Raw genomic sequence first — 26,753 nt, 5'->3', positions numbered from 1 at the left:
TCACTCAACTTTATGTCAAAACTAACAACTAGATATGAGTTATTATAGTGTTTTTATGATGCTTTGTTTCAATCCTCTGTGTAGATTCTGAAGACAAGCAAGTTCAGCTGATCACCACTTTAGACAACTCAGAAGTTGACCTTCTCACCTTGGAGTATATCAAAGTACTTTGTTCCACTCACATTAAAGCAGATCAGCTCAGAATAAATTCAGTTGAAGCCAGATGTTTACATACATGGTATACAGAGAGTCAACCTTTTCTTTTTAGTGTCTGAATTTAAATTGGACTAAACTTTTCTGTCAAGCGAATTTCCAGCAAGCTGAGTAGGAAGTTTGTGGAGGGAAAACCAAAACATGTTACCAAAGTCATAGAGCTTAAAAAGCTAATTTTACCAAATATTAAGGATCCTGCATGTAAACATCTGAATAAAAACAAGTACATTTAAAAATCTATTTACCAAATAAATGTATTTGTCATAGTCACAAATGACACTGGAGAAGTTTAGTTTGATTTAGTAATTTAAAAAAAGTTGTGATACAGTGTATGTAACATCTGATTTCAATTGTATGTTCAAAACGGTAATAAACAATATTATTATTAATTGTATCTTCCTTTTAGGCGGATAAAAATGGTCCTGAGTTTAAGTCTCAGCATAACAACACAGAGCAACTCATTAAGGTGAGAAATAAAGACAAACATTTGTTTTTCAAATGTTATACAGTGAATATGTTCAAAATGCTCAGTTATGTTTGAATTAATTTTTTTCTTTTTTGAAAAACAGTTTTAGTGCTGAAAAGAAACAAAAATGTAACGTTTAAACCGATCAGAAAATTTCTGATTTTCTGTAATACCTGAGAGGCCACTTCTCATTTCTTTGCTAAGGACAATAACATGAACTCAAGTTTTGATGAACTTTCACTAAACAGCTAAATGTAAACATTGATCATAAAAGTTAGTTTTGGCAACCATCAGAAATGAAAAGAATAGCATGAATATCTCATTATCTGAAGTGACATAATTTATGCCTCAAAGGATATATGCCTTCATCTGATCTGTACTAAAGGCAAAAATAAAGAGCAATGAGAACATGGTGCTCATTAACCTGTTTAAAAACTGGTGCTCTTTGGTTTGATCCATTTAATAAACAAGAAGAAAATGTATTTTCATCAGTATTTGATCTGCTGATCATTAAATCAAAACTGGTTGATTGATTGGTGTATCTCTAATTTTTGAGCATAAATTGTCCCCTTATTACAGAGTTGGTAATTTTATCAAAATTCTTGATCAAAACTGTCTCCTTGTCAGGTGACATTTTCATCTTTGGACGTTCATCTGCATACGGAGGCTCTCCTTAACACCATGAGCTTCCTCAGTAACCTCCTTCCTCCATCCAGTAAGAAGGAAGGAGGGCCAGAGGAGCTGCCCACCATCCCAGAGGAAGAGGAGGCTGAGGCAGGAAAAGAGGAGGAGAAGAAGGGGGAAACAGCTGTAACCAAGAAAAAAAGTATTTACTTTTGTACATTGTAATGTGGAAAAAATATAGATGATATTTTAGTGCTGAATATCTTTTATCTGCTGTATTGAAAGTATTGCCAAGTGTTGTTTGTTTCATTTTAGTGTTCAGGCTTCCTTCTGTAAACAATCTCCCTTTTTTTTTCAGCCTCTAAAAGCTCAAAGTTTGCAGACATGGTGAATCTTCGTGTGAGAGCTGATCTGCGCTGCTTGAAGGTGTTCATTCGAGGACAGAAAGCTCGAATATCAGAGATAAGTATTGAAGGTATGTGAGAAATTGTATTACACAGCAGTACTCCAGATCGAGCTAAGACCAGAAATGCTTTCCTTAAATTTGTTTTATTGTATCAGATGACAAGAAATCCTCTGTAGGTACAGATTTTTTTTTTTAAATGAATTTACTATAAGTTTTCTGTTGACTCATCTAGCTTATCTTTCCTATTATCTTCTGGTTTTGCTTTTGTAAAGAATTTGTTCTCAGTGTGTGATTGTTTTGACTCCTCAGGTCTGGTTACTGATGTCATGATGAGGAAGAAGAACATGGAGATCCTAGCAAACCTGAAGAGCATTGTGATCCTGGACTGCAACAAGGACGCGTTATACAAGAAGGTACATGCTCTAGTTGACTTTTCTGGCATTTCTATTTGTGTATTGCTCTTATAGAGAGGCATGAACATGAACTTCTCAGGATATTTTAAATTTCTATGATAAACAGGCGTAATTTGAGATTACACCTGTTGATAATACTTTGGCCAATTTCTGATCTCAAATTTTGTAGAGCTCTGACCAAAGTTGATATTAGCCATCGTAATTTTCTCATAAAGAACAGTTTTTTTTCCACATCTTAAATAATTGAAGTTTTACTGTGTTAGGTGTTGATGTATCAGTGATTAATCATATACAGCGAAAAGTCTAATTTTTTTGTGCCTTCTTTACTGGAAATCAGAACATTTAACCAAATTTTGGGGCACAAGTAGCTGTGCACCCCGACCATACACCTAAAATAAGAAATAGGATGGGGGGGGTTTCTACCCCATACTGGAAACTGTGCAATTAAACAGCTTTTCACTATTAATTTCATAATTGATATTTACTTAGCAACTGGTATTCACATGTTTAGCACCGTTAGAGTTAGTAAAGGTTAGCATCAGTGTCTCTTTACATTCTCTGTTGTAGGTAGATTTTTATGCTACCTGAGATTCCAAAACACGTTCAGCATTTTCAAATCCAGCAAGTTTCATCATAGACAGAATCAGACTCTTCAAATTGAGTAAAAAATCAACAACATTGCTTTAAAAGGCTCAGCTTTCAGTTATCGAAGGAGCAGCTCAGGTTTCTGCTGATGTTAGCAGGACCTGTTAGCACTTTGATGTGGTTTGTTCTTTGATTGGAAAAACGAGATCCCAGTTGGGCAGCTACTAGTTAGGGCCTAAATTCTGTCACCAACTCATTTCTCTCCATATCTGTACTGTCAGGTCGATTGGATTACGCATTTTTCAGTTCACTTCTTATATATCTACTTTGTTCCCTGTAGTTCACTGATTACTTACAGTTTGCTTCTATACAGTTTTATGTAAATCTTTCCTATTATATTTCCCTTCTTTTCAGGCTGTCTCTATTGCAGATAAGCAAGTTTTTGCCTTCAGGATGTTGAACCACACAGATGCAACAGAAGGAGATGCCTACCTCGACATGTCTAACGTTGACACGTCTGTCACACTAGAAGTCGGCTGCATTCAGGTTATTTTCCTCAACAAGTTTGTCTCCTCCATCCTGGTAAGGATCACGTCACTCTGAACTGATCTTGGGTTCGTCTACAGCATCATTACTGGATTTAAAATTATTCTCCACTTATTCTTCCTTTCAGGTATTCATTAATAATTTCCAGGAGGCGAAAGAAGCCCTCGCTGAGGTGACAGTTCAGGCTGCAGAAAAGGCAGCCTCTGGTGTGAAGGAACTGGCAGAGAGAAGCACTCGAATTGCTCTTGACGTCCACTTCAACGCACCTGTGATTTTCCTCCCCCAGTCTTCCTCCTCTTCAAACGTCATTGTTGCTGATCTTGGCTTCTTGTCCATAAAGAACCGTTTCATCAAGCAGCCGTTTAAAAGCGACGCTACAATCCCGCCGGTTGTGGATAAAATGATCATGAAACTGACTGACCTCAAGATGTACAGGTCTGAGCCAAAAGTGTGACTGCCCACAGATGGAGTTTATACACATAGGATATTTTTTATTAATCATTTTAGGAACTGTTGTGATGCTTTTGCTTTCAGAACCACTTACAAAAATGGGAAATTTGAAGGCGAGACTCAGCTGCTGAAGCCGGTCAGCCTGGACCTGGAAATCCAACGAAATCTTTCGGCTAATTGGTACCACAGCATCCCTGATATAGAGATCACTGCTCATCTTAAGCCTATGAGTGTAAGTGTTCATGTACAGCTGCAGTAAGGACAAGTATCAAATAATAATTGATCAAAAATTAATTATCAAATTATCAAAAATTAGTATATTCACACAAGATGAATATACTTTATTTCAGAAGTTCCCATCAGTTTCAAGCTTATGTTGAAAAATATGAATCATTAAAATGTTTTCTTTTTGATTATGTTCCATGTTTGCTCCTGACAGCTGATCCTCTGCCAGGATGACATGATTGTGGTCTTGAGGACTTTGAGCGAGAATCTGTCAGAGAAGTCTGAAGCTGTTCAGCCTCCAGCTGTTCTGCCCACCACTGACCACTCCTCTGATTCTGTATCCAACAAAGAGTCCCAGGGCTCAGGAACCACCGGACCCACCAGCTGTAAGATTATGCCATTGTTTCTGAAAGTGTAATAGTGTAAAAAATATCTGCTTACTTGATTTATAAGTCCCTAAAAACATGCGAGTACAGTACATATCATTAAAAATGCTGTGTTGTGTGTAAATAAATAAACTTGATTTAAAATTTGAACATTATGAGCATTCATACGATCAGTTAGGTAGGTTATTGTCTTCGTCATAAAATCTGAGAGGGTGAATATTATTTTCTGTTTACCGTTTTAACCCGTTGCAATATTAACGTTATAGCAGGCAACACGGTGGTGATAGCTGCTGTGGTCGAGACCCAGAAACACAGCAAGCTCAAGACAACGCTCAAGCTGAACTTCAAGTTTGACTCCATGACGCTGGTTCTGTTCATCCCTAAAGAGAACGTGGTACTTAGACAAAGATACACACATAAAAACAGTTACATCTGATTACACTTTGGACACCCCTGATTTACAGACTGGATAAAGATTGAATTTTTGAGATTCAGATAGAGAAATCACTGATTAGGGTCGATCAAGCTGAAAATTATCCTGTGCAGATTTCTCTGTGCATCTCTAATAAATTCTCTATTTACCTCTCTTGTAACTTAATGTGAACCAAGATCCCAATATAAACTACATACTTTGATTTGTTTCATAGATCCAACACTTAGACTGTCATGATGAACAGCTGAAGTTGGCAGAGTTTACTCTGGGCACCATCTCCACTTCTGTCCACATGTTCTCTGACAGCTCCATGAAGGCATCAGTTCGACTCTCTACATGCCTCCTAGATGACAAGAGACCAAGAATCAAGATGGTTACCTCAAGGTTTGAGAAAATAAACTGAGATTTATTATGGCCAGTTAGTGTCTTAATCTTTAATAAGGTTATTAAAGCCCTCAGAAGTCTATGGAATAACAACAAATATTATTCCATAGAATATTATTCCATAGAATAATATTCCATAGAATATTATTCTAGAATAATATTCTATTCATAAAGACTTAAAAATTGCAGCCATTTTTCTTCATTGTGCTCCTTTAACCACAGTAACTTATGGAAACCCAAATCACATGTCTTATGTCGTCCTCCAGGATGATGGAACTGCGGCCCGGCGCCGAGCAGAACATGATGGTGGAGGTGAACTACCGACAGGGGCTTGATGGTACCAACATAGACACAGTGGTACAGGATGTGTACCTGTGTGCCAGCATGGAGTTCCTGCTCACAGTGGCAGATATTTTCCTCAAAGCCACCAAGGAGGGTTTTGCTCAGGGGCCACAAGCCAAAGTCAACACCGGTGCTGGAGAAAAGAAGAACATTAATTCCTCTGTCACGTCTAAAGACTTGTGTGAGTTGATCTGTTAAAACAATTTCAGTGTTATTCTTTCTGAAACAAACTGTACTGATAATGTTACAATTTTCCTGATCAGACGTGTAAGCAGTATTTATTAGTGATTTTTGTCAGTTTGGTTTGTCATCAACTATGTTTTTTTTGCCAATTCTGATTTCTGTTGCCACACATTGTAGCTGCAGAATTTATCAAATCACAGTCATCATCATATAAGTGTGGGCAACTTTGCATCTACAGGAATTGCTTGGATGCAATATTTGGTAGATCATAACATTTTATGGACCGGGAAATTAAAGCTCTGCCAGTCAATCATGCAGCTGGCCTGTTAGATGGACTTTTGCTTTCATGCACACGTTTTATGCATCTCTTTGTGTTGATAGGGTGTCTATGTATCTTGCATATTTAAAAAGTTTTTTTAAAAATCATAAAGTGATGCATCTAAAATTAAGACCTTGAAATGTCTTAAATTTGTTTAAAAAAAATGTAAGTTGGCCTTAAATACGTTAATCACAGGTCTTAAATTTTGTCCTGGCTGGACTATTTAATCTTATCGTTTTTTGTTTTTCTTGCAGGACTTTTCTGTTTGGCAAAGGTTTTTGTGTAGTGCGTTACCCAAATCATCCCCCCATAGTTTTTAATATTAAATTTTATTCAAGCTAAAATTTAGTACTTAAAAAGTCTTAAATCTGACTTACTAAAACCTTGAGATGAGGTCGGGTCATCAGGTCTGCATCTGCACTGTTCATTCTTTCTGACTGACTGACTTCCTTGACTTCCCCTTTCCTTTCTTGTCATTAATTTCTTCTTTGTGTCTTTCTCTCCATATTGTGCTCCTCCTTTTTTCATTGCCTGCTATAGAAATATTTGGCATAAATTCAGAGTAAAGATTTTTTCTTTATTTTTCATTCAATGCATATAAAGCACTTGGGAAGTAGAAAGAATTGAGGCTAGAAAAATATAAAATTTTTATATGAATGTGTTGGAATCCTGTATATGATTCTTCTATAAGTACTTCAGTTTGTTTTGAAGATATTTAAAGTAATTCTCCATCCTTGATTTAGCCAGTGTTTTATTCCTGCTCTTTGTTGCTCTCCGGTACAGCTGCAGGTCCGGTGTCAAAGATGGAGATGACCGTTGTCGTGCGTAACCCAGAGATTGTGTTTGTTGCCGACCTGACGCGTGCTGACGCCCCCGCCTTGGTGATGACCACATATTGTGAAGTGTCGATGATAAGTGGAGCAGAGTCAACAATGACTGCATCCATCAAAGATCTAAAGGTCTATATATTTCCTATGAATCCATTCATATTCGGATACAAATAAATAACTTTAGTATTTATGTGTGTTCAGGTTGTGGCATGTCCCTTCTTAAGAGAGATTAGGAAGAACACTGTGACCACTGTCCTCCAGCCATGTCAGGTTCACTATCGGAGTTCTCAGCATTCAGCGGGCCCTCAGGCAATGGAAGTTGATATTAATGCTCTCTCTCTAAAGGTGCATATTTAATTTGCAGTGTCACAATTTTTTTTTTTCCTCAAAACAAAATTATAAAAGTTTCTACTTTCTTCAAATATTTTTCTCATTTCAAAAGTACACAGCCTTTTGAAATGGCTCTGTACTTGGTGAGAATATGTCTTGCTTCACATTAACTTTCCTAGTGTTAAAAAGCTAAACAGTTTTTTTTAAAAACATTTTACATGAAATAATGAAATGAGTTATTTTAATGCCTTTATTCTCTACAGTAAACAGGAATAGTGAATCAAACTGTGGGATTCATTAGAAGCAGTTTTTATTCTTCTTGTTGTGTAATAATTGTCTTCCCAGGTATCTCCTGTCATCATCAACACAGTGATCACCATCCAGTCAGCGCTGACGCCCCAGGCTGAGACTCCTGAGGAGCTGGAGAGCCCCGTTCCCGTGGACCTGTGGGAGAAACGACACTGGAAGGAGCTCAAGCTTTGGTTCTTGGAAGAGGAGGGGGATGAAGACACAAAGTCTCTAACGCCACTCATTCCACAGGGAGAATCCTTAAAGGTATTTATGATTCGCATTATTAATCTTATTTGATTTTTGCCAAACTTTGCAAAGATTATTTTATATATATCTCTGTTAAGATATGGATCTATTCAAAAATCTTGATATTTCTGGATGATTTTTTTTGTGTTGCTTTAAACACAAAATAAATATGCAAAGTTGGAGCTGAATGCTGTATTACCATATTTGTCTTTGCAGTTGACCATAAACTCAATCTGTGTGACTCTGGAAGCTGGAGTGGGACACCTCACCATCCCTATGCTTCTCGCCAAGTCCTCTTTTCACGGAGATGTGAAAAACTGGTCCACACTCATTAACCTCTACAGCGAGCTCACTCTTGAGGTAAAATAAGGGAAATAAAACTATTTCTCAGTGATAAATACTCATCTAAAACGTTCTGAAAGTTTTTGTTGTGTTTTTAGGTTCACTATTACAATGAGATGGTGGGTGTCTGGGAGCCACTGTTGGAGCCCTTGGAGGATGAGACAGGCGAACGTTTCAAATCTTGGACTCTAAACCTGAAGGTAGAGGAAACAATCCAGTCAAAGTAAATCCACATATACACACACATACTGTGTCTTACAGTTAAATGTTTTGCAACCAGATGAAGAAGAAGCCAGTGAATAACCCTACTTTGTCAGATGAAGTGGATTACAACATTCCAGACTATAGGACAGTAACTACAATCAGCAGTAAAGACCAGCTCAACATCACGCTCTCCAAGTGTGGACTCACCATGCTGAACAACCTGGGCGCTGTAAGAGAAGCAGAGAAGTGCTTACATCGTTGTCGCCTGCTTAAGCTTGTGTTGTGATCTCTTATCTGATTCATTCTTAAGGCATTTGCAGAAGCTGCCAAGCAGACTGCAGAGTGTTTTCAAAAGGATGAAGCTCCCTTTGTGGTGAAAAACAGGCTGGGTCTTCCTGTCTCTGTGCGGCACAGTGAGATGTTTTCCCCCGTCGGCAAGCAGAGCGATAGACACACTGTGAAACTGCAGGATGGCGAAAGCCTTGGGATGGACTACTCAGTCACAACACAGTCGGATCAGTTCTCAGCCATGACCTCGCTGAGTGAAAAACACTACTACATACAGCCTGGTGAGTTGCTTGCTACTCTAGATCTGGATGATTTGTATTTTTTAAACCCAGGTCAATTTTTCTTATCGTTATGTTTCTTCACACCTTGCAACAAAGTTAATATCACTTTTTGTCAAATCACGGACACAAACCTCAATGTATTCTATTAGGAATGTTTGATAAAGCCACACAGAACTGGAAATTATTGTGTCAATAAGTTGTAGCATCACTTTTCTTTTCCAGTATTTCTTCACCAACTCTACTTGTCTAATATCTGAATATTGCACACTTTTCATAAATGTGTCTAGAATTTTTTTTTACCATTTATAATTTGTCTTCCACTTGACAACTAAGCTCTATCTTGATGTAGTCGATCACATAAATCTAATTAAATTTGTGGTTCTAATGTCTTATTTAGGAAGTTTACCACTGTAGGCAACACATTAAACAAAAACAACTTAAAACACAATATTTCATACCTGTATCTTCCTTCTTATCGAGTCCATTTATCTAATTTAAAAAAAAATTCAGTATGTATTATTGTCTCTATCCTGACTTTTAGCATATAAAAAATTAGCTCTTTTTTTTTTTTTTTATGTTTTTAGCTCCAGAGGGCCACACTTCCACCAGTGTGATCCCTCTGATCAAAGTGGGACGGGGTATGTACAGTGTCATGCACAAAGACTCAGGAGTCACTCGGTTCCTCGTCTGTCAGATTTCCTCTGTGGAGGGCAGCAAATACATCAAGATCCGCTCTCCTTTTCAGGTACCTTGAAAGAAGAGAAAATTAGATGTTTTCATCAGATAATTTATATAATCTTGGAAGATCACATCAAAATGCACAAGAGACCATAATTTATTGTGCATCTGTGATGTTATTTCCATATTCTTTGCAGATCATCAATCATTTCACAATACCATTCAACGTTTTTGAGGGATCGACATATCTGGGAAAAGCTTCTCCGACTGAGGAGTTCTGTGTACCATTTGATTCATACAGGTGAGTACCAAACCACAACCACCCTTCACATTCACAACCATCTCTTCTTTCTAATCTCTGTTGCCCTCAGGTCTGAGCTGAGCCTACAGCCAACAACAGAGGAGACCGCCGAAGACGACGGAAAACAGTTTGACGTGTCAGAGGGCTTCAGCTACGAAGACTTCTTCAACCATAATCCAGCTACTCGCCTACAGCAGAAATGCCGTCGTCGTGGAGATGAGTCTGGCATCATGATGATCATCAACATGGTGCCGGTGAAAGACACAGTGACGTGCAAGGAGACGGGAGATATCGGAGAAAACTGTGACATTCCCTTCGTGCTTCACCTCTGGCCCTCTGTCCTGCTCCGCAATCTGCTGCCTTACCCAATTGCCTACAAATTAAAGGTTGGATGTACCAACATTTTTACACAGCTAAGCTTAACTTTACTAGATAGATGTGATTTTTGTCAGACTTGCAGAATCAAGTTCAGTTATGGGTTTGTAATCTAGTATTGTTTTGGTTTTCTGAGTTTAATGTGAATTATTTAATAAAGTGAAACAAAAACACACAAAAAAATCATAATATCAATTAAAGAGAACCAATCCTACAACATGAACTAGGCCAAAAGATCTCAAAAAACAACAGATCGGGTCCTGATCTAAAGAAATGTATAACTTATCAGAGTCTTTGATGCCTGTCTTTAAAAACTCCCAAATTAATTAAATTGATTTTTAGCAACAGGGGAGCAAGGACAGTGGCCCTGAAGTTACGCTGGGTCCAGGCCACTCTGCTCAGCTTCACACTGCGGTCATCAACCAGTCAACTCTTGATCTCCGGCTTCTGGATTATTTGGCTCAGGACTGGTCCTGTGAATACAGGTCTAACCTGCATCTTTTATTTATACGTACCTTCAAACCTGACGTCACTGTTTCCCCTCTAAGTCAGAATAACTTGTCTTGCAGACTCCAGAGTGAGCAGGAAGAAATCACCTTCATTGTGTTCCAGTCTCTACGCATCGATGAGGAAGATGTAGGAGATGTGTTAGAAAGAAAGAAGCCTGAGTTAGATATTGCAATGCATGTTCAGTACGACCCAGGCCAGACTGTTGTCGCCATCCACTCTCCATACTGGATGATGAATAAGACAGGGAGGTTGCTGCAGTACAAGGCTGATGATATTCACCGTAAACACCCTCTAGACTACGATATGCCGCTTCTCTTCTCCTTCAAGCCTCGCAATTTTCTGAGAAACAATAAGGTAGGAAGAAAAAAGACTTTATTATTCAGTATTGTGTTTTCCAAAATTGTTATTACCTGTAATGTTACTTTTAATGCATCATCAAGGAACATTGCTACACACATTGGTGTGACATCATGATATCACATAAGCCCCACCTGCATGCCAAAGCAAGTTTAACACATCGGTTTTTTATAAAGCTACGAATACTCACACCTTTCAGAAGAGTTGGTGCATTCCTGCTGTACTAAATGAGATATTTTATTTCCACTCTCAGGTCCGCCTTATGATCTCAGACAGCGAGCTGTCAGACGATTTCTCTCTCGACACTGTTGGTAGCCATGGCGATGTGAAATGTAAAGGCAGATACAAAGACTATCTGGTAAAACTTTGTTTTATTTGTTGAATTTCAAACATAAAGATTTTATCAAATGAGAAATGTCCCGCTAACATTGATAAAGTGATAGTTTAATGTCAATATGCCATTCTCTGAGCTTAAAAACATATTTATGGACTCATGAACATAAACAATCTGAGTGATAGGAGCATTATGTGTTTAGTCCATGTTGTTATTTAATAAAGGAGAATTATTAGATTTGTTAGTTTATTGTAAATTTAGTGTAATATTGATAATATTATCAAAGCTGCTAATATTACTGATATTAACATTTATGCTGCTGACTTCACTCTAATAATGCTTTATTGAAATTTTTATAATTTTTAACTAAGCTTGATAATATTCATGGTAAATTTCCTTACATCTCAAGTCACCACTTGTCAAGTCAGCCTTCTTTCCCCATGATTGTGCAGGCTGTAAACCCAGCATTACATTTCTGTATAAAAATCCTGTTTTTTAATTGCATTTTATTGGTTTTTGTTATATTTACATTTTTAGAGAACTTGAAGGCTGGGTTTTCATGAGCTGGAAACAACAATCTTTAAAATTAGTAGACCTGAATAAAGTTGTTCAGATTTATCCTTTGAACAACTTTAAGATGTTATGTAATTTATTGACATTTTTCTGTAAGTCATGTTTTGTTATGTAAATAATTGCATATCATCATTGTCATGTCTTGTATTTTGCTTGATGCCTGTCTGCTCCCAGGTCGGTGTGAAGATTGATGCGAGCAGTTTCAGTCTGACCCGCATCGTGACCTTTGTACCGTTTTACATGCTGGTCAACAGAACCAAGCACAGGGTTTTCGTCTGTGAGGAGGGCCTTGAAAATTGGACTCAAGCAGAGCCAGAACAGGTCAAACTAGTTACTTACTTTTTCATTTCTTTTTCACTAATATCTAGTCTTTTAATAGCTTTTATATAAGGTAATGTTAAATTAAATTATATGTATTTTTTTCGTGTTCCCAAAAAATGTTCACATTTTTTATAGGAGTTTTATGGTTATTGATGCATTTTTAGAAACGTTTAATTTTTTTTAGAAATTAGTTTAGTACTTCTGTCCTAATTTTGTTTTTGTCAAATTATTATTTTTATTTTATATGATAAGTTAAAAGTTGATAATTAGTTTTTATTTTAATATGACATGTTAAAACAGTTTAGAAATACTAGCCAATGTGTTGAGGCATTGCTTTTTTCTGTGAATATTAAACTGCAGCCTTCTTGTTTTTTTTGCCCCTATTTAGTCAGCTGTTCCTTTCTGGCCCGAGAACGACACCAAGCGTCTGAAGATCAAATTAGAAGGATGTTTAGCACCTCCTCAGACGATTAACTTCACCAAACGAGAGAACTGCTTGTTACTGCATCTGGACAACTCTGTAAGTAAACACAATCGTTCAATCAGAGGATTAAAAGGACACAACTTTATTTCTTTTCTAACTTTGTGTTATTTAAGGTGGGCGGTATCATCGTTGATGTAAACCTGTCAGATCACTCGGCCACCATTCGATTCTCTGAGTACCATGATGGGGCGGCCCCTTTCCTCCTCATCAACCACACAAACGAACGTCTTCAGTTCAGACAGAGGTAGGACAACAAGAGAAATGCAGACAGTAACAAATATTTGAAGCCTTACAGTTTTATCATCTGCTGCATGATATTTAGTCAATGATAGAACTAGGGCTGTCACTACAAGATTACAAAATCTATGACAGTGACATTAATACTTCAACGCATTTTTTTTATATAAAATTATCCTTTTTAGACTTTCTAACAAAAGTTGCAACTTTTTTTCCTCCAAATTGCTGTTTAATAGAAGAGCTCCCTGACTGAACTTTCCAGCTCTTCTTGTCGTGTGTGGACACTTCATGTATTGATCTCTAGTCATGAGTCAGCTGCGTCTGAGCTGCAGTTTTAGAAACAAACAAAAAAGCTTTGTTCTTTAAGGGGGCATTATTATGTAAAATCAACTTTTCGAGCTTTACATTGTGTTTGAATGTTATTCCCTCGTCAAAAGCATATCTGGAGTATTTCCTTGATTCCTTGATTGAGAAATCCTTTAATCTCCTGTGGCAACCATTCAGCTGTGCAAAACGCCTGGGTGGACATTCCGCCTTCATGATGAGTAGCTGCAGATTAGTACACCCAAAACATCATGGATGGCTGTAAATCAAATCGCTCCTTGATTTGTTGATGCTTTCACTGAAAATAACTGCAAGAAATGTAAAGAGAAGGCTGGCAACATTAGAGCTCTGTTGTCATCTCTAGAAAAATAAAGAACTGCAGTTCATTTTAATAAACTTAAACTGTTTTGCAGCATGCTCAGCTTTGATTTCATTTGGATATAAAAGGAAAGAGTGCATAATTCTAAAAATCTGTATTTGCATCTTTTAAATTTCACAAATTATTTATAAGGGGAATACTTATTGTATGAATGCATGCAGTAATATATACTTACATCAGGGGGCTGAGGACCACGAGGGGACATTGGATCTTTTCTACTAATACATTTCTACATGACCTTGTTGTTTTCCTTTCAGGTCAGAGTTTGTTGCCTCAGCCTGAATTATTTTTTATATGTATGATTTCACATTGCATCTGTTAATTTGTTGTGTTTTGATTGAAGAAACCGTTTTGGTTATTTATAGCATTATTAAACAATAGAGATGCACCAATCTAATTTATGGTTTTTCTCAAGCACAATAAACAGAAAGCACAGAAATTGATGTAATTCCAAAACAATCCCCTTTAGTCATCTAAAATTTATCTGATTTTTGTTAATTTTAAACGCTTACATCAAAGTTCATGCTTTTTGTTAGCTGAAAGTGCTAGAAGTTTTTAGTTTTGATCCTTTACTAGGTGAAAAAATTATTTTTCTTTAACCTGCCAAACAAAAGCATGTCCCAAACTCTGATCAGTTGATTGGTGCATCTCTATTAAACCGTTGGGTTAATAATAAATGTCAGTGTTTATTTCTGTTGATGGTGATTTGTGCATTTTTGTCGTGTGGCCGATGCAGCACCCTGAAAGAGACCTCGTGGGTGCCTGACGAACTGCTTGACCTTTCCTCCTCAGGGGAGGAGGACAGGTAGAAAAATATGAAACATGAAAACTCTTCTGACACACTCTGAACTCGGGCTAAGGAGTCAGGAATAAAAAAAAAAGAAGGTGCATCATGAAAACACGCAACGAGAGACATGATAGTTATCTTTTTAGAAGCAGGCCAAGAGAGTAATTAGGCAAATTTTTACCATTTGAACAAAACATTGCTGATCACACCTGAGATTATTTAAAGACAGAACATGAATATGGAAGAGCACTGATCCAACACAAACCACTAAGTTACAGGTAGTCTCATTTATTTTTCCATTATAAGAAAAAAACAGTAGATAAAGTTTGTATAAAAAAAACTTTTATCTCTAATAAGAGTTCCTTTTAACAAAAAGGCACTTGAAGAAGCTTAATATGACTTATTTTGAAGTCCTATTAAAGAAAGAAAGAATTCCTATGTTGGTTCAAATACATTATGTGTAGGCAGATCTTATAAAAAATTGGATTATTACTATTTTTAAATAAGTAATAACATAATAAATACAGGTGCATCACAATATATAAGAATAGGATGAAAATCTATTTGTTTGATATGTTTTTAATGGAAAGCTTTTAGTCACACATGCAGGTTCATTTCATTGAATCAGAACATCATTGAACATTTCATTTAATTCTGTAAATTAATTAAAAATGTGAAGCTTATATCATGAAGATTGATTACACACAAATTGATTTTATTCCTAGTGTTTATGTCTAACTCTCATGAATATTGGCTATGACCAGTGGAAACGCAAACATAATTTTTCTAAAATATTAAAATGACATAAGATGAAAAAAATAAAATAAAAAAAATGTTTTACACTCATCATGGCTCCCCTAATCGACCTTCCACTAAAAATTACCCTTGTTAAGGAAGGTAATGGGAGTTAATTATGTGAAATTAACGATTCATGTCAAAAGAAAAAAGAATGGGTTTTGTTGTTAAATAAATGATACAATATAAGCAAGTCCAAGTGATGAGGTTAGAAATTTGCTTTGTAGCTCAGCAAAAGGCTCTGACTCCTGTTAAAGACGTTCATTGACCTCAGTTCTGAGTGTGGATGAAGAGTGAAGTTAGAAAAGAGTAGAAACCTATTTCACTTCTGACTGTGTAACCTGCTTTCACACCCAAAGTGATTTCACAACCTTGACAACAATCATTGAGATGCTTATGGAGAACATAAATATTAAAAGTCTATCTATAAATTAGCAATGTTTTACCTATTCGATGATCATTTTGCTACTAATTTTAAACATTTAATAAAATTGAGCAGGTTACACACCTAAAGCCATTTAATGTCGTCGTGTTTATCTGGTTAATTTGTAGCAAAGACTTCCCAGGTGTTCTGCTGGCTAGATGGGATTCTGCGTCGGGAATTACTCTATCCTCTGCTCCCAGTTCTTCTCTCTCATTAACCAGCGTTCCTTTGCTTCTATTCTCCATCTCTAGATAATGAACTTCCCCTTTTCTTTCTTGCTTTGGGAACAATTAGCTAAATATTCATATTTACTCAAACGGATAATACTTGCAGTCATTGATGTTCACCTTCTTTAAGTTCTGGGGTTTAAAATACTTTGTATTTATCTATTAATTTCATGATTTATATTTGATTTTACAATTGTTTACATTTTGTCTTCATCTTTATTAACATTTTTAATTAAAATAAGATTGAAGTAGTTTTACCATAAAACTCCAGAACTGTTAGAGGGTGTACTTTCTTCTTGAAATGACTGTTAGTAAAGCTTTTATGGAAATTATTATTGAGCCTTTGGGTTTTTAAGATGGTATATTCTGCTCCTTTGTGATGTCTTTTTCCTCCCTGTGTTGATAGTTGCATGTACTCTGCTGTGTTCTTTAAAATTCTCTTATTGTAAATCTTTTTACATCCTAAACTATCGTTGCTTTTCTACTGTTTGTGAATTCTCAGCTCTCTGAAGGAGTTGGAGTGGGAAAATCTAGAGGCTGGAAAAGCTGTGTATTACACCTGGACCGAGCCCACCGGGTCCAGAGAGCTTAGCTGGAAACATGGACGCTACCATGGAGAGCTCAAGGTGGAGAAGGTACTGAGCCTGAGATAGATTTGCTCTCTGTATCTAAGAAATAAGGGGAAATGTTTAATTTGCTTTATAGGTTTTTCTGTTTAACTTATTCTGTTTCAAGCACTTTGTAGAATTTGGACTGAATGAGAGAGACTGAGAGCTCATGGCTTCTTTATTTAGGAAACTACACACTTATTTCTCTTTATTTTGATAATAATGGCTTACTGATGATGAAAATCACAAATTCAGTTTCTAAGGAGAAATAGAATATTATATAAGACCAAAAAAAAGCAGAAATGTTGGCCTAATGAAAAGCGTGCCCTGTACTTTACCGTGTATTTAGGGCTGTTGTAAACGAACATTTTAGTAATCTATTGATTATTCTTACGATTAATCGAGTAATTGGATTAAAAAAATTTATAAAATAAAATATTGGTAAATCTGGCATAACACCGGTGTTACTATTGGATATCAATATCAGTCCAATTTTTCATATTTGAGCATCCCTAACAGTTAGTAATTTGTAGTTTAGAAAACTAACCTGTAACAATAATATCTCACTTTCTAAGTTAACCAGAAGAAAAGTTATACAAAGATCTGAAATTATATCCAATTTAATAATAAGGAGGCAGGCTCACAAATACCCTTATAAAAAATATCTATGCTCCAGCTTTTAGTTTATGTATTCATCTTCAGTGAGTTTAATAGATGAACTCTCACCTTGCCCCATACCTGTCAAGCTTTGGGTTTGAGAATACGGGAAATGTTGCCTGGAGTGGGGGTTGGGATGGTGGGGGGCAGGCGGATGAAATACGAACAAACAAACCTAATGTGGGGGGGATGAAGGACGGAAACATGACCGGTAGACCAGGGGACGAATGTAAGAACAGGGGGGAGCAATACGGGATATTTATGGCATTTTCTTTCGTCACACTCAGAAACTCATCTACCAGCCATGTACCGCCACGATAATTTCCGCCACCCTTTTGTTGAGACCAGGATGATATGAAATTTATTGTGCGGTTTTGTCTATCCGCTCACCTGCTCACCATACTCCCGCAGCGCTCTTCCCGCCGTTCGCTTTCAACCAGCAGCTCCCAGAGGAGAGTGGCTGACCTGAGTGAAGTTGGCCCCCCCACCTTCTTCAAATCAGGCAAAATTGTTGTCAAACGTTTGTGCAGCAAAAATTTTCGTTTGCGCTGCTTTGGCTTTGAAGATATCAATGAAATGTTAAAGGTAAAAAGGTCAACCAGCCCCCCCACTCTCATAAAATCAAGCAAAATTGGTGTCAAACGTTTGTGCTATGTTTGTGCTGGTTTTTTCAGCAAAAATTTTTGTTTGTGAAAAGTCATTTGTTGTGAAAAGTCATTATCATTTTAAAGATGTAAAGATTTGAAGAAGATGGGGGGGGCCAACTTCACTCAGGTGAAAGGCTGCCGTACTCCAGGCATCGCGCCAGTCATTTTAAGGATGCTTATTGGTCCCCCAAAAATTATAAAAACCCAGGCATTATCATCAATCAAAAAAATCCCCACGGGCCGAACTTGAAAATTGGACGTTATGCCGCTAACAGTTTGCTTTCGTCAACAACTCAGAGGAGGAAGTCAGAGCTACAAGTAACGTAAGTAATGTCCCGGCCTGAACACGGTGCGCAAAATAATAAAACATAAATTAACGAAGCTTCGAGGCAGGTAAATTTTCCTTGAGGAATTTTAATAATCGAGGTACTCGAATCACTCGAGGAATTGTTTCAGCCCTACTTGTATATAATATTTTAATTTCAGTTCAAATACTTTCAGTAAGGACAGCACATTAAACAATGTTACATGTTAAAAAAACATAGCGACCGTTGTTTAGAACATAGGATCTCTAGCCACAGGCTAATTTGCAAATCAAATTTGGTTGAGGTTTCATTTGCTTGAATTACTTCATCAGCCTGTGACTCTGTTCTACAGCCCAGGCTATGGCCTTTAGTTTTTCTGTAACTTCTGCTTAAAATTAAAATCAGCATCTCCATAAAGCCAAACAGAACTCTAAACAGATGAGATGGCTCCCCAAAACATCACAGGCAGTGGAAACTTCACAGCTTTCTGTGTGTCTCCACTTTTCCTCCAAGTCCTGGGAGCTTGCTTTCTAAATGAAATGGAGTAACAAGGAGACAGAGACAACTGGCTGTAGATGCTTCATATTACTTTTATTATTATTAGAGTCAAATGTCTTATTTAAAATGTTTTAATCTTGTTTTTCTGCTGTATAGGCTACAAACATTGTTTTTGTTATCTGTCTGTAGGCTATTAAAATCTTCAGATGAAGTATATTTTGTATTTTTATTATCTGTAAGCCATTATCATCAACTTAACTTAAACTAATTGCTGTGGGTTCTGTGTTTCACGTCTTAAACTGATATTCTAAGCTCTTGTCTTTCTTGCCTTCAGGACATGGATCGGTCAAGTAGAAAACGGTTATGCTGCTTTCTTAGTTGTACAAATGAAATAGTTTTGGAGAAGACATGGCTCACCTAAGCAAAGTAAACATTGTAATTGTGTGCTTTTCTTAAACTAATGGAGATCCAGATTTTCTTCTTCATCCAGTTTAACTAGACCAATAATCTGTTTGGACAATGTTACACATTAGATAAAGTTCAGTGTTTGTCAGTCTCCCTGTGCATGTGCGGGTTTTCTCCGGGTACTCCGGCTTCCTCCCACAGTCCAAAAACATGACTGTTAGGTGAATTGATCTCTCCAAGTCAGTCGTCTCAAACCGCTTTCCCTGCGGGCCAGAATCCTTCAACTTTTAGACGTCACTCTGCTTCAGCACACCTGGCTCCAGTATTGACTCATTAGCAGAGCTCTGTAGAGTTTGACTGCTAGTGAGGCAGTTTCACCATTTAGTTTGAGTCTGTAGGACAAGGGACACATCTAAAAGTTACAGGACTCTGGCCCTCGCGAAATGCAGTTTGAGACCACTGCTTTAAATTGTTCTTAGATATGAATGAGTGTGTGTCTGCATGGCTGTTTGTCCTGTTTAGCCCTGTGATGGTCTGGCAACCTGTTCAGGGTTACCCCGCCTCTCGCCTGTTTACCGCTGGAGAAAAGCACCAGAACCTCTTGTGACCCTGCAGAGAAAAACGTATTAGACAATGGATGGATGAATCTTTCATTTTTGTGATTAACTGCAATATTTCTGCTGTTTCATCAGGAACTGCTTGATGAGAAGACAAACAGAGAAAGGAAACTTTATGTGATTCCCTTTTATGAAGGTAAAATTCCCATGCGTCCTGGATTCTGTCATTTTACATTTACATCTGATTTCCTGTTGATAATTTGTGTTATTTCTGATGGAAAGGCCTCCAACGTGTCGTGGTGTTCACTGAGAATCAGCGTATCTTCAAGAAGCTTTTGGAAAATGAAAGCTTGCGACATGCTGAACAGGAAGTCATCCTGTGGCTGCATGACATGGGCATATCTTTGGTCAACAACAACAATAGCCAAGAGATTTCTTTTATTGGAATCACAAGGTGATTGTTCTGTGTTTAATAAATGGCTGATTACAGGTCAAACATGCAGCAGAAATGTTAACAACAGAAATCTTTGTGCATCTGTCGTCCTGTTGTATCCGGTTTAGCTCTGACATTGTGTGGGAGATCAAGCCTAAGAAGAGAGGTCGGTGGAAAACCCTGAACACAGAAGAAGTTGAGATGATAGAGAATCGCTTTAAAGAGTACTGTGATTCCTCGCCGATTGACAACTGCATTGCTAACATGGAGAACAACTTTCAGGTTAGAGAACAGGGATTGTTAGTTAATTTGGAAGAAATTAAATTATTTAACCAAACATTTTAAAGTGTTAACAATAGAATAATCTGTTAGTGAATTGGGCATAAATATTTTTGGCTTATTGCTGAGGAGGACATTAGCGTTTGTGTAATTATTAAACAGTTTTTTATTAATTCCTCCCTCAGGTCTGTTTTACGCCCTCTGGTACAGATATGCACATGATGCAGCCGGTGGCTGCTCCTCTGAGGCGACACCACCTCCCCGGGGTGAAGGTGGAGTACAGCATCTCACCTCGACAGAGATCCTACCGTGTCCAGATCCACCGGATACAGGTGAAATTAAAAACCTGCTAGTATCGAACATTTTTACAAAGCAAGCAGTTGTTTGCTCCTGAGTTAATTTCTAAAATGTTTGTGTTGCTGCTTTAACATGTCTGATTTGGGATGAAGTGGCAGCAGGACTTTGGCTTTCTGAGTCTCAGTTTTAACTTCTTCTTAAATTGCACATTGTAAACTACACACCATAAATTGTACTAAAATAATTAACCCATCTTTCTCTCAGAATATCAGAGAGCTGCGATTCTGAGATGCAGCATATTCTTGTGAACATAAGACAATAAAATCCAATAACCATAGAGCTCTTTACTCAATTTCACATATTCAACCAGTAATAATGAGCAGCATTTTGTTGCTAAGGAATGATGGACAGGTGTGTTAGTGACTGCAAGAAAAGGGTAAAACCAGTACAGTCCCACATTCTAAATTATAAACAGTTTGTGGGTTTTACAGTGGAAAAAATAAACAGTTTTCCTGCTCAGGTTTTGTTTGGTATCACTTACAGCTGCAGTAGATAACTTTTATACATATGAAAAAATGTTCTTTACACATTTGTTAAAATTTGTTGTTACATCATGACGGTATGAGACAGATCATTTGTAAGGAGAAAAAGATCATGCTCCTTTTCCTCCTCATGAAGGCAGAGGACCATGAAAGCATGATGAGATCTGATGGATCTAAAGGAAAAAGAAATGGTTCTTGTTGATCATTTTGTTCCTGCTCATGAGAACGCCAGACCTAACTGTGAACTTTAAACAGATACTTTCAAAGAAAACACAACACCTTTGTTTTCTGTGAATCTTTTAAAGACTTGGTGTCAGTTGCATTTTCATTTAGTTAAACTTGCTATTCATCCATGCATTAGTTTTTAGAAAAGCCTTGTCTCTATTACAGATCCAGAATCAGATACCAGGAGCCATCTTCCCTTTTGTTTTTTACCCCATTAAACTCCCCAAATCAATCGCCAAGGACACAGGTGTGTTTTTACACCGAGTTTATTTGTCATAATTTACTCTTGATGCAGTTTTGGTCTTTAATGTTATTTGTTTTTCTTCCAGAGCCAAAACCTCTAATTGATCTCAGCATTGTTACCAGAACTGCTGGACACACTGACATCTCTCGCATCAAGTATGTTTAGTTTTTATTTGAATATATGTTACATGTTTTCATATCCAGGTAAAATAAAATTTAGCAGTCTCCAGATTAGTCTCAGTAATCATAGATTATAATTGCTGTCTTGTCTCAGATTAATCTTCTCCATTGTTTCATTTATGACAAACAATTGTAATGTTTTCTCAGCTTATTCTTAAATAACAAATTAATTGGTTTTGACTTCAGATACTTCAAGGTTTTGATTCAGGAGATGGATTTAAAACTTGACCTGGGCTTTCTGTATGCCATCCTGGACTTTGTTACTCCTGAGAACGCCGGCGCCATAACTTCAGAACAGGAGGTCAGTCACATTCACTGATAATCACCAAATCCTTTCCTCTGTTCCTCCATATTTTATTATCAGACAAGGTCAAATGGAGTGTGTTTATTCACCTTCACGATCCAGTGTATCTGCGCTTGTCCTCCAGGTGGAGCTGTTTGCTAAGGACATAGAGTATATAAGAACAGAGCTGAACCATGTCTCTTCTACTGATACGTCACCCATCAGCCTCTATGAGCAATTCCACATTTCCCCTATCAAGGTGGGTAAAAATTCAAAAATACTTTTTAGACAACATGATTTCTTTCCGTCTTTGTTGGGTAATGGACATCTTAAATGATAGCAAAATCAGTAATATGTAACTCCAATCAAATCAATTAATTGTAAAGTGAATGTGGTAAATAAGCACCTTTTACAACCTTCAATACCAAAAATCTTCCAAGAAAAGGTGCAACAGCCAAAAATAAGTTTTTTAAAAGTGCTTATTGTGCTGATGATGCATGAAAGGCATCACAAAAAGAGGAAATAACACAACACTGAATGAACTCAGTCAGTGATATTCTAATTTTTTTTTTTTTACTGAAATTAATATGAAATTGTTTCTGTTTTTCGTTTCAGTTGCATTTGAGTTTCTCTCTGAGCACAGGAGGAGAAGACGGCTTAAAGGAGAAGAGAGAAACTGAACTCATCCCCATTCAGTCCCTCAACCTGCTGCTGAAGAGCATCGGAGCAACTCTCACTGATGTGCAGGACGTCGTCTTCAAGTACGAGGCCTCGCATGTTCAAGCGCACAAAACGAGATCCAGCTGCTGTTTCTGCGATTTTCTGTGATTTGAAGAAATAATTCTGACTGACTGAATATTTTGTTTATTCCAGGCTGGGATTCTTTGAGCTAAACTTCCAGTTTTACACCACTCAGCAGCTACAATCAGAGGTCATCAGACATTACTCCAAGCAGGTGATGTTCACAGAAACATTTTCAAGATGGCTCTTTTTTCTTGCATAATGTGAGGGATTTCTTTTAAAAAAGGTTGATAAAAGAGTATCTTTCTTTGGTATGTTTGTTTTCTCAGTAGTCAAACAATTTTGTCCAAAGTTTCTTTATCAATTTTGTTGGGTTTTTTTTGCATTTAAAATCCATCTTTTAATTCAGTTTAACATTACGCAGTGACAGTCCTCCTTCTGGGTCAGAAGTCATAAATGTAGCTACTTCACCTAGAAGTTTTTTTTTTTTTTATCAAATTCCTGTTTCCTTTTATTCATTAAAAGTTGAAAACATGGGAACTCACGTTTATATTTCTGTATATTTCAGGCTATTAAACAGATGTATGTGCTGGTGCTGGGCCTGGACGTGCTGGGAAATCCCTTTGGGTTGATAAGAGGATTGTCAGAGGGCGTTGAAGCGTTCTTCTATGAGCCCTACCAGGTAGGAATGTAGTACATGGAATAAGTGCTTTATTTTTCAATATCGTGAAAAATTGCTAAACTTCATAAGCAAATCTTTTCAGCATAAACAAGGTATTATTTCTATCTGAAACATTGTTGAAATACAAATGAAAATGTTTAACTTGGCGCGTTTCACAGACTTCACAGCCGTTCATCATTGTTTCGAAGCTTCTGCTCAACCAGAAATCAGTCGGCCTGTCGGTGCTTCAAAATGTGATAGTCATATGTAGTATTGTTTTTCTACAGATCCATGACTGCATGAGGGAAAAGCTTTATCTGAGTGAAAATAAGTCTTTTTAAAATGTATTCATTTATTTGTACATTTGTAATCCCATAAGAAACTAAATGTTTAGTTTTATTAGATTTTAAATATGATAGGCCTGGACGATATGGCTGAAAAGTTATCGCAATATAAGCCTTTCATATCAATATCGATAATTGTTGATTTTGATAACTATTGACTAGTTTTTTGTTTTGAATATCTGAAATACTGTCAAACTGGTGGCATGACCTGTCCTGTTTTATCCACAGTTTTCCTTTATTATGATATTATGATTTACCTTGATGCATTTATACATTTACAAGGAGTTTCTTGGAACTGAGGGTTTTCTGGAATGACTCCAGAATAATTTTTGTTCAGATTGACATCCTAGGGACTCCTGATCTCACTCTTCGTTCTCTGTGTTCATTTGTGCTGCTGGTTTTCCAGGGAGCCATCCAAGGCCCTGAAGAGTTTATAGAAGGGATGACCATCGGTGTGAAAGCTCTGGTTGGAGGAGCTGTTGGTAAGAATAACTCAGCTTAAACTAGTGGGAACTTGTAGTTTGGCAAATAAGATCTAATACAGAGCAGTCATCGAAGAGGCAAACATAATGATGCAGGATGTCCATAAAGTGTAGCCTTCTGATTTTTACAGATTATATCAGTACAGGAGGAGTTGTGGCATTAAATGTGTGGTTGCTCAAGCATCTTCCTTGGTTCTTCTGTTGAACTGATCAAGTAAACTTTTTTCCCCTTAACAGATTGATTTTCAGCTTTCATAAACAAGTCAAATGTATCTAAACTTGCAGAAAATTGTTTCTGTCCTATTTGGAAATAAGCTGTACTTGCCAGGTGACACGTATCAGTGGCATAAAACAAGTTGCATCTTTTTAAAATAAATAAGCTTTTGTGTATTTTTTGTACAGGGGGTATAGCAGGCGCAGCCTCTAGGATAACAGGGACCATCGCAAAGGGAGTCGCTGCAATAACCATGGATGAGGAATACCAGCAGAAGAGGCGAGAAGCCATGAACAAACAGCCTACGGGCCTGAAAGACGGGCTGGCCAGAGGCGGAAAAGGATTGGTTTCTGTGCGTTTCATTATTTGTCCAACTCTACTTTGAATTAATCAATAATAGTGTTTCTGATTTTCTAAACGCTGTAGCGTGGCCTAAAATAAAAATGCTTCATTGATCCAACGCAGTTTGTTTGTGTTTCAGGGATTCGTCAGTGGAATCACAGGGATTGTTACCAAACCTATAAAAGGTGTGTTTAGTCTGACTCTCCACAAATATATAAAGTTACAAACTGTTTTTTGATTCATAGTAATAAGCTGTGGTTGGGTTTGAAATTTCTGAACACATTATCTGTTATTGTGCAGGGGCGCAGAAAGAGGGAGCAGCGGGCTTCTTCAAAGGTGTTGGCAAAGGTTTGGTGGGCGCGATAGCTCGACCGACAGGAGGGATTATCGACTTGGCCAGCAGTACCTTTCAGGGAATCAAAAGGTATAACTCTCTTTTCTGCTTTTAGTTCCCATCCTTATGGTTTCACACTGCTGAGGTAATTAGATCTTAAATACGCTGCTTCTCTAACAGAACTATTAAAAGGAGACGAGCTTTTTTCCTCAGGTGGTCATAATATTTAATCATGACAATCCGCTGTATGCTTCAATACTTGTAAATATTTCTTTGCCAGACTTTTGCTATCTGAATGTCTCTCTGTACGGTATAGTTTACGATGCTGCCCATCAGTTTTTATACATCTCATAAAGATGTGCGAAAAGCCCTAAAATATAGCACCACTTTTTAACATTTAAAAGTTTTGTGCTATTTAAACTTTTGCAGTGTGCTGTATGATTTCCTGTTGGTTTGAAGTGGCATGACGTTGAGCAGATGATGAGATGGAGAAAACATGTACTCTCCTAAACTTGCCAGGGCAATAAAAATGAGCATTTTAAATAACTTGAATTATGACAAACAATGATGGAACATTTCATGTTGCTTACATGATGAGCAGAATGTCAGGGAAAAACTTTAAAGTTCAATGTTGAAGAGCTACATCCGTTAGTGTCAACTTAATAATTTGCTACCAGGCTTTTGGACACACCTGTCTTTGAGTTGTCAATAACTATAAATGAACTATACTGTAGGTTCCTTAAACTGGGCTTCTTTAGGTAATCAAGTAAAATATTTTTCTGTCATATTGTCCCGCTTACAGGGCAGCAGAGACCTCTCAAGATGTTATCTCTCTCCGTCCTCCTCGCTTCATACACGAGGACGGTGTCATCCGACCATATAAGGAGAGAGAGGGCGTCGGGAGTCAGATGCTCCAGGTAAGAATCCGCAATATTTTTTGCTTCCTGAATCTGAATGTCTTATATATCTCCATCTTGTTTATGGGAATTCACTCATAGATTTAATTCATTTTCACCGTCACCCATCCTTTCATTGATCCCTCATAACTTCTATCATCTCTCCCTTGTTTCAGTTTATAATAATTAATGTTCTCCCCATAAAGTGTCAGCAGCTTCACAAGTCAGGGTAGATTTATGCTGTTAGTAGTTAACACGTTTGATGACTGTATGTTATATTCAGCATGGCTAAATGATTTCAGTAAAAATGTAGTGAATGTGTGCAGAGCGGCTCAGTTGGTAGAGCACACACACACCGGGTGCAAAGGATGTTTTTGTGTTTATTTACAAAAATAGCCTCTGTATTTATGTATTTACAAAATAATTAAACTTTGGTAGTGAAGAGATACGTTTGTGCTCTGACTTTAGTGTGAGAACTCTTGAGGTTGTGAGATTTTAAGCCCATCTCCAAATTGATTATTATTTTGTAAACTTCTCTGGTTTTCCAAGCCTTTGAAAATGTTTTTTATTTGTGACCTATTCTGCTCTTGTTTATTTATTTTTAATATGGCTTTAGACACCAAGTTCTAGATTGCTTTGAGCCTTTTCCAGAGTTTCTGTCTCAGTTTAAGAAGCTCCAGTCCTTCC

General features: G+C 37.2%; 1 protein-coding gene across 6 annotated transcripts in view; it reads left to right on the top strand.

Moving 5' to 3' along the window:
• vps13a (vacuolar protein sorting 13 homolog A) overlaps positions 1-26,753 on the top strand; it is a 45,309-nt gene that overhangs the window by 15,155 nt on the left and 3,401 nt on the right. For 2 of the 6 annotated variants that reach the window (XM_028033177.1, XM_028033182.1), the window contains exons 27-72: positions 85-164; positions 620-679; positions 1,307-1,505; positions 1,662-1,778; positions 2,019-2,122; positions 3,122-3,289; positions 3,381-3,688; positions 3,788-3,935; positions 4,143-4,314; positions 4,581-4,708; positions 4,962-5,131; positions 5,398-5,654; positions 6,759-6,934; positions 7,007-7,150; positions 7,481-7,690; positions 7,889-8,032; positions 8,113-8,214; positions 8,295-8,447; positions 8,529-8,787; positions 9,372-9,532; positions 9,663-9,766; positions 9,837-10,152; positions 10,484-10,626; positions 10,711-11,005; positions 11,262-11,366; positions 12,090-12,236; positions 12,625-12,756; positions 12,834-12,964; positions 14,397-14,465; positions 16,396-16,528; positions 19,706-19,766; positions 19,853-20,024; positions 20,132-20,285; positions 20,468-20,614; positions 21,512-21,593; positions 21,676-21,745; positions 21,956-22,070; positions 22,198-22,311; positions 22,668-22,813; positions 22,926-23,007; positions 23,362-23,475; positions 24,205-24,280; positions 24,683-24,846; positions 24,976-25,021; positions 25,137-25,260; positions 25,973-26,087. In XM_028033177.1, the coding sequence (XP_027888978.1) occupies positions 85-164; positions 620-679; positions 1,307-1,505; positions 1,662-1,778; positions 2,019-2,122; positions 3,122-3,289; positions 3,381-3,688; positions 3,788-3,935; positions 4,143-4,314; positions 4,581-4,708; positions 4,962-5,131; positions 5,398-5,654; positions 6,759-6,934; positions 7,007-7,150; positions 7,481-7,690; positions 7,889-8,032; positions 8,113-8,214; positions 8,295-8,447; positions 8,529-8,787; positions 9,372-9,532; positions 9,663-9,766; positions 9,837-10,152; positions 10,484-10,626; positions 10,711-11,005; positions 11,262-11,366; positions 12,090-12,236; positions 12,625-12,756; positions 12,834-12,964; positions 14,397-14,465; positions 16,396-16,528; positions 19,706-19,766; positions 19,853-20,024; positions 20,132-20,285; positions 20,468-20,614; positions 21,512-21,593; positions 21,676-21,745; positions 21,956-22,070; positions 22,198-22,311; positions 22,668-22,813; positions 22,926-23,007; positions 23,362-23,475; positions 24,205-24,280; positions 24,683-24,846; positions 24,976-25,021; positions 25,137-25,260; positions 25,973-26,087 (6,617 nt within the window). The remainder of the gene's footprint in view (positions 1-84; positions 165-619; positions 680-1,306; positions 1,506-1,661; positions 1,779-2,018; positions 2,123-3,121; positions 3,290-3,380; positions 3,689-3,787; positions 3,936-4,142; positions 4,315-4,580; positions 4,709-4,961; positions 5,132-5,397; positions 5,655-6,758; positions 6,935-7,006; positions 7,151-7,480; positions 7,691-7,888; positions 8,033-8,112; positions 8,215-8,294; positions 8,448-8,528; positions 8,788-9,371; positions 9,533-9,662; positions 9,767-9,836; positions 10,153-10,483; positions 10,627-10,710; positions 11,006-11,261; positions 11,367-12,089; positions 12,237-12,624; positions 12,757-12,833; positions 12,965-14,396; positions 14,466-16,395; positions 16,529-19,705; positions 19,767-19,852; positions 20,025-20,131; positions 20,286-20,467; positions 20,615-21,511; positions 21,594-21,675; positions 21,746-21,955; positions 22,071-22,197; positions 22,312-22,667; positions 22,814-22,925; positions 23,008-23,361; positions 23,476-24,204; positions 24,281-24,682; positions 24,847-24,975; positions 25,022-25,136; positions 25,261-25,972; positions 26,088-26,753) is intronic. The other 4 variants (XM_028033178.1, XM_028033179.1, XM_028033181.1 and 1 more) reach the window with 4 other exon arrangements.

The sequence above is a fragment of the Xiphophorus couchianus genome, chromosome 12, assembly GCF_001444195.1.
Source record: "Xiphophorus couchianus chromosome 12, X_couchianus-1.0, whole genome shotgun sequence".
Classification (NCBI taxonomy): domain Eukaryota; kingdom Metazoa; phylum Chordata; class Actinopteri; order Cyprinodontiformes; family Poeciliidae; genus Xiphophorus; species Xiphophorus couchianus.
This window is presented reverse-complemented; position numbering and strand designations above follow the sequence as displayed.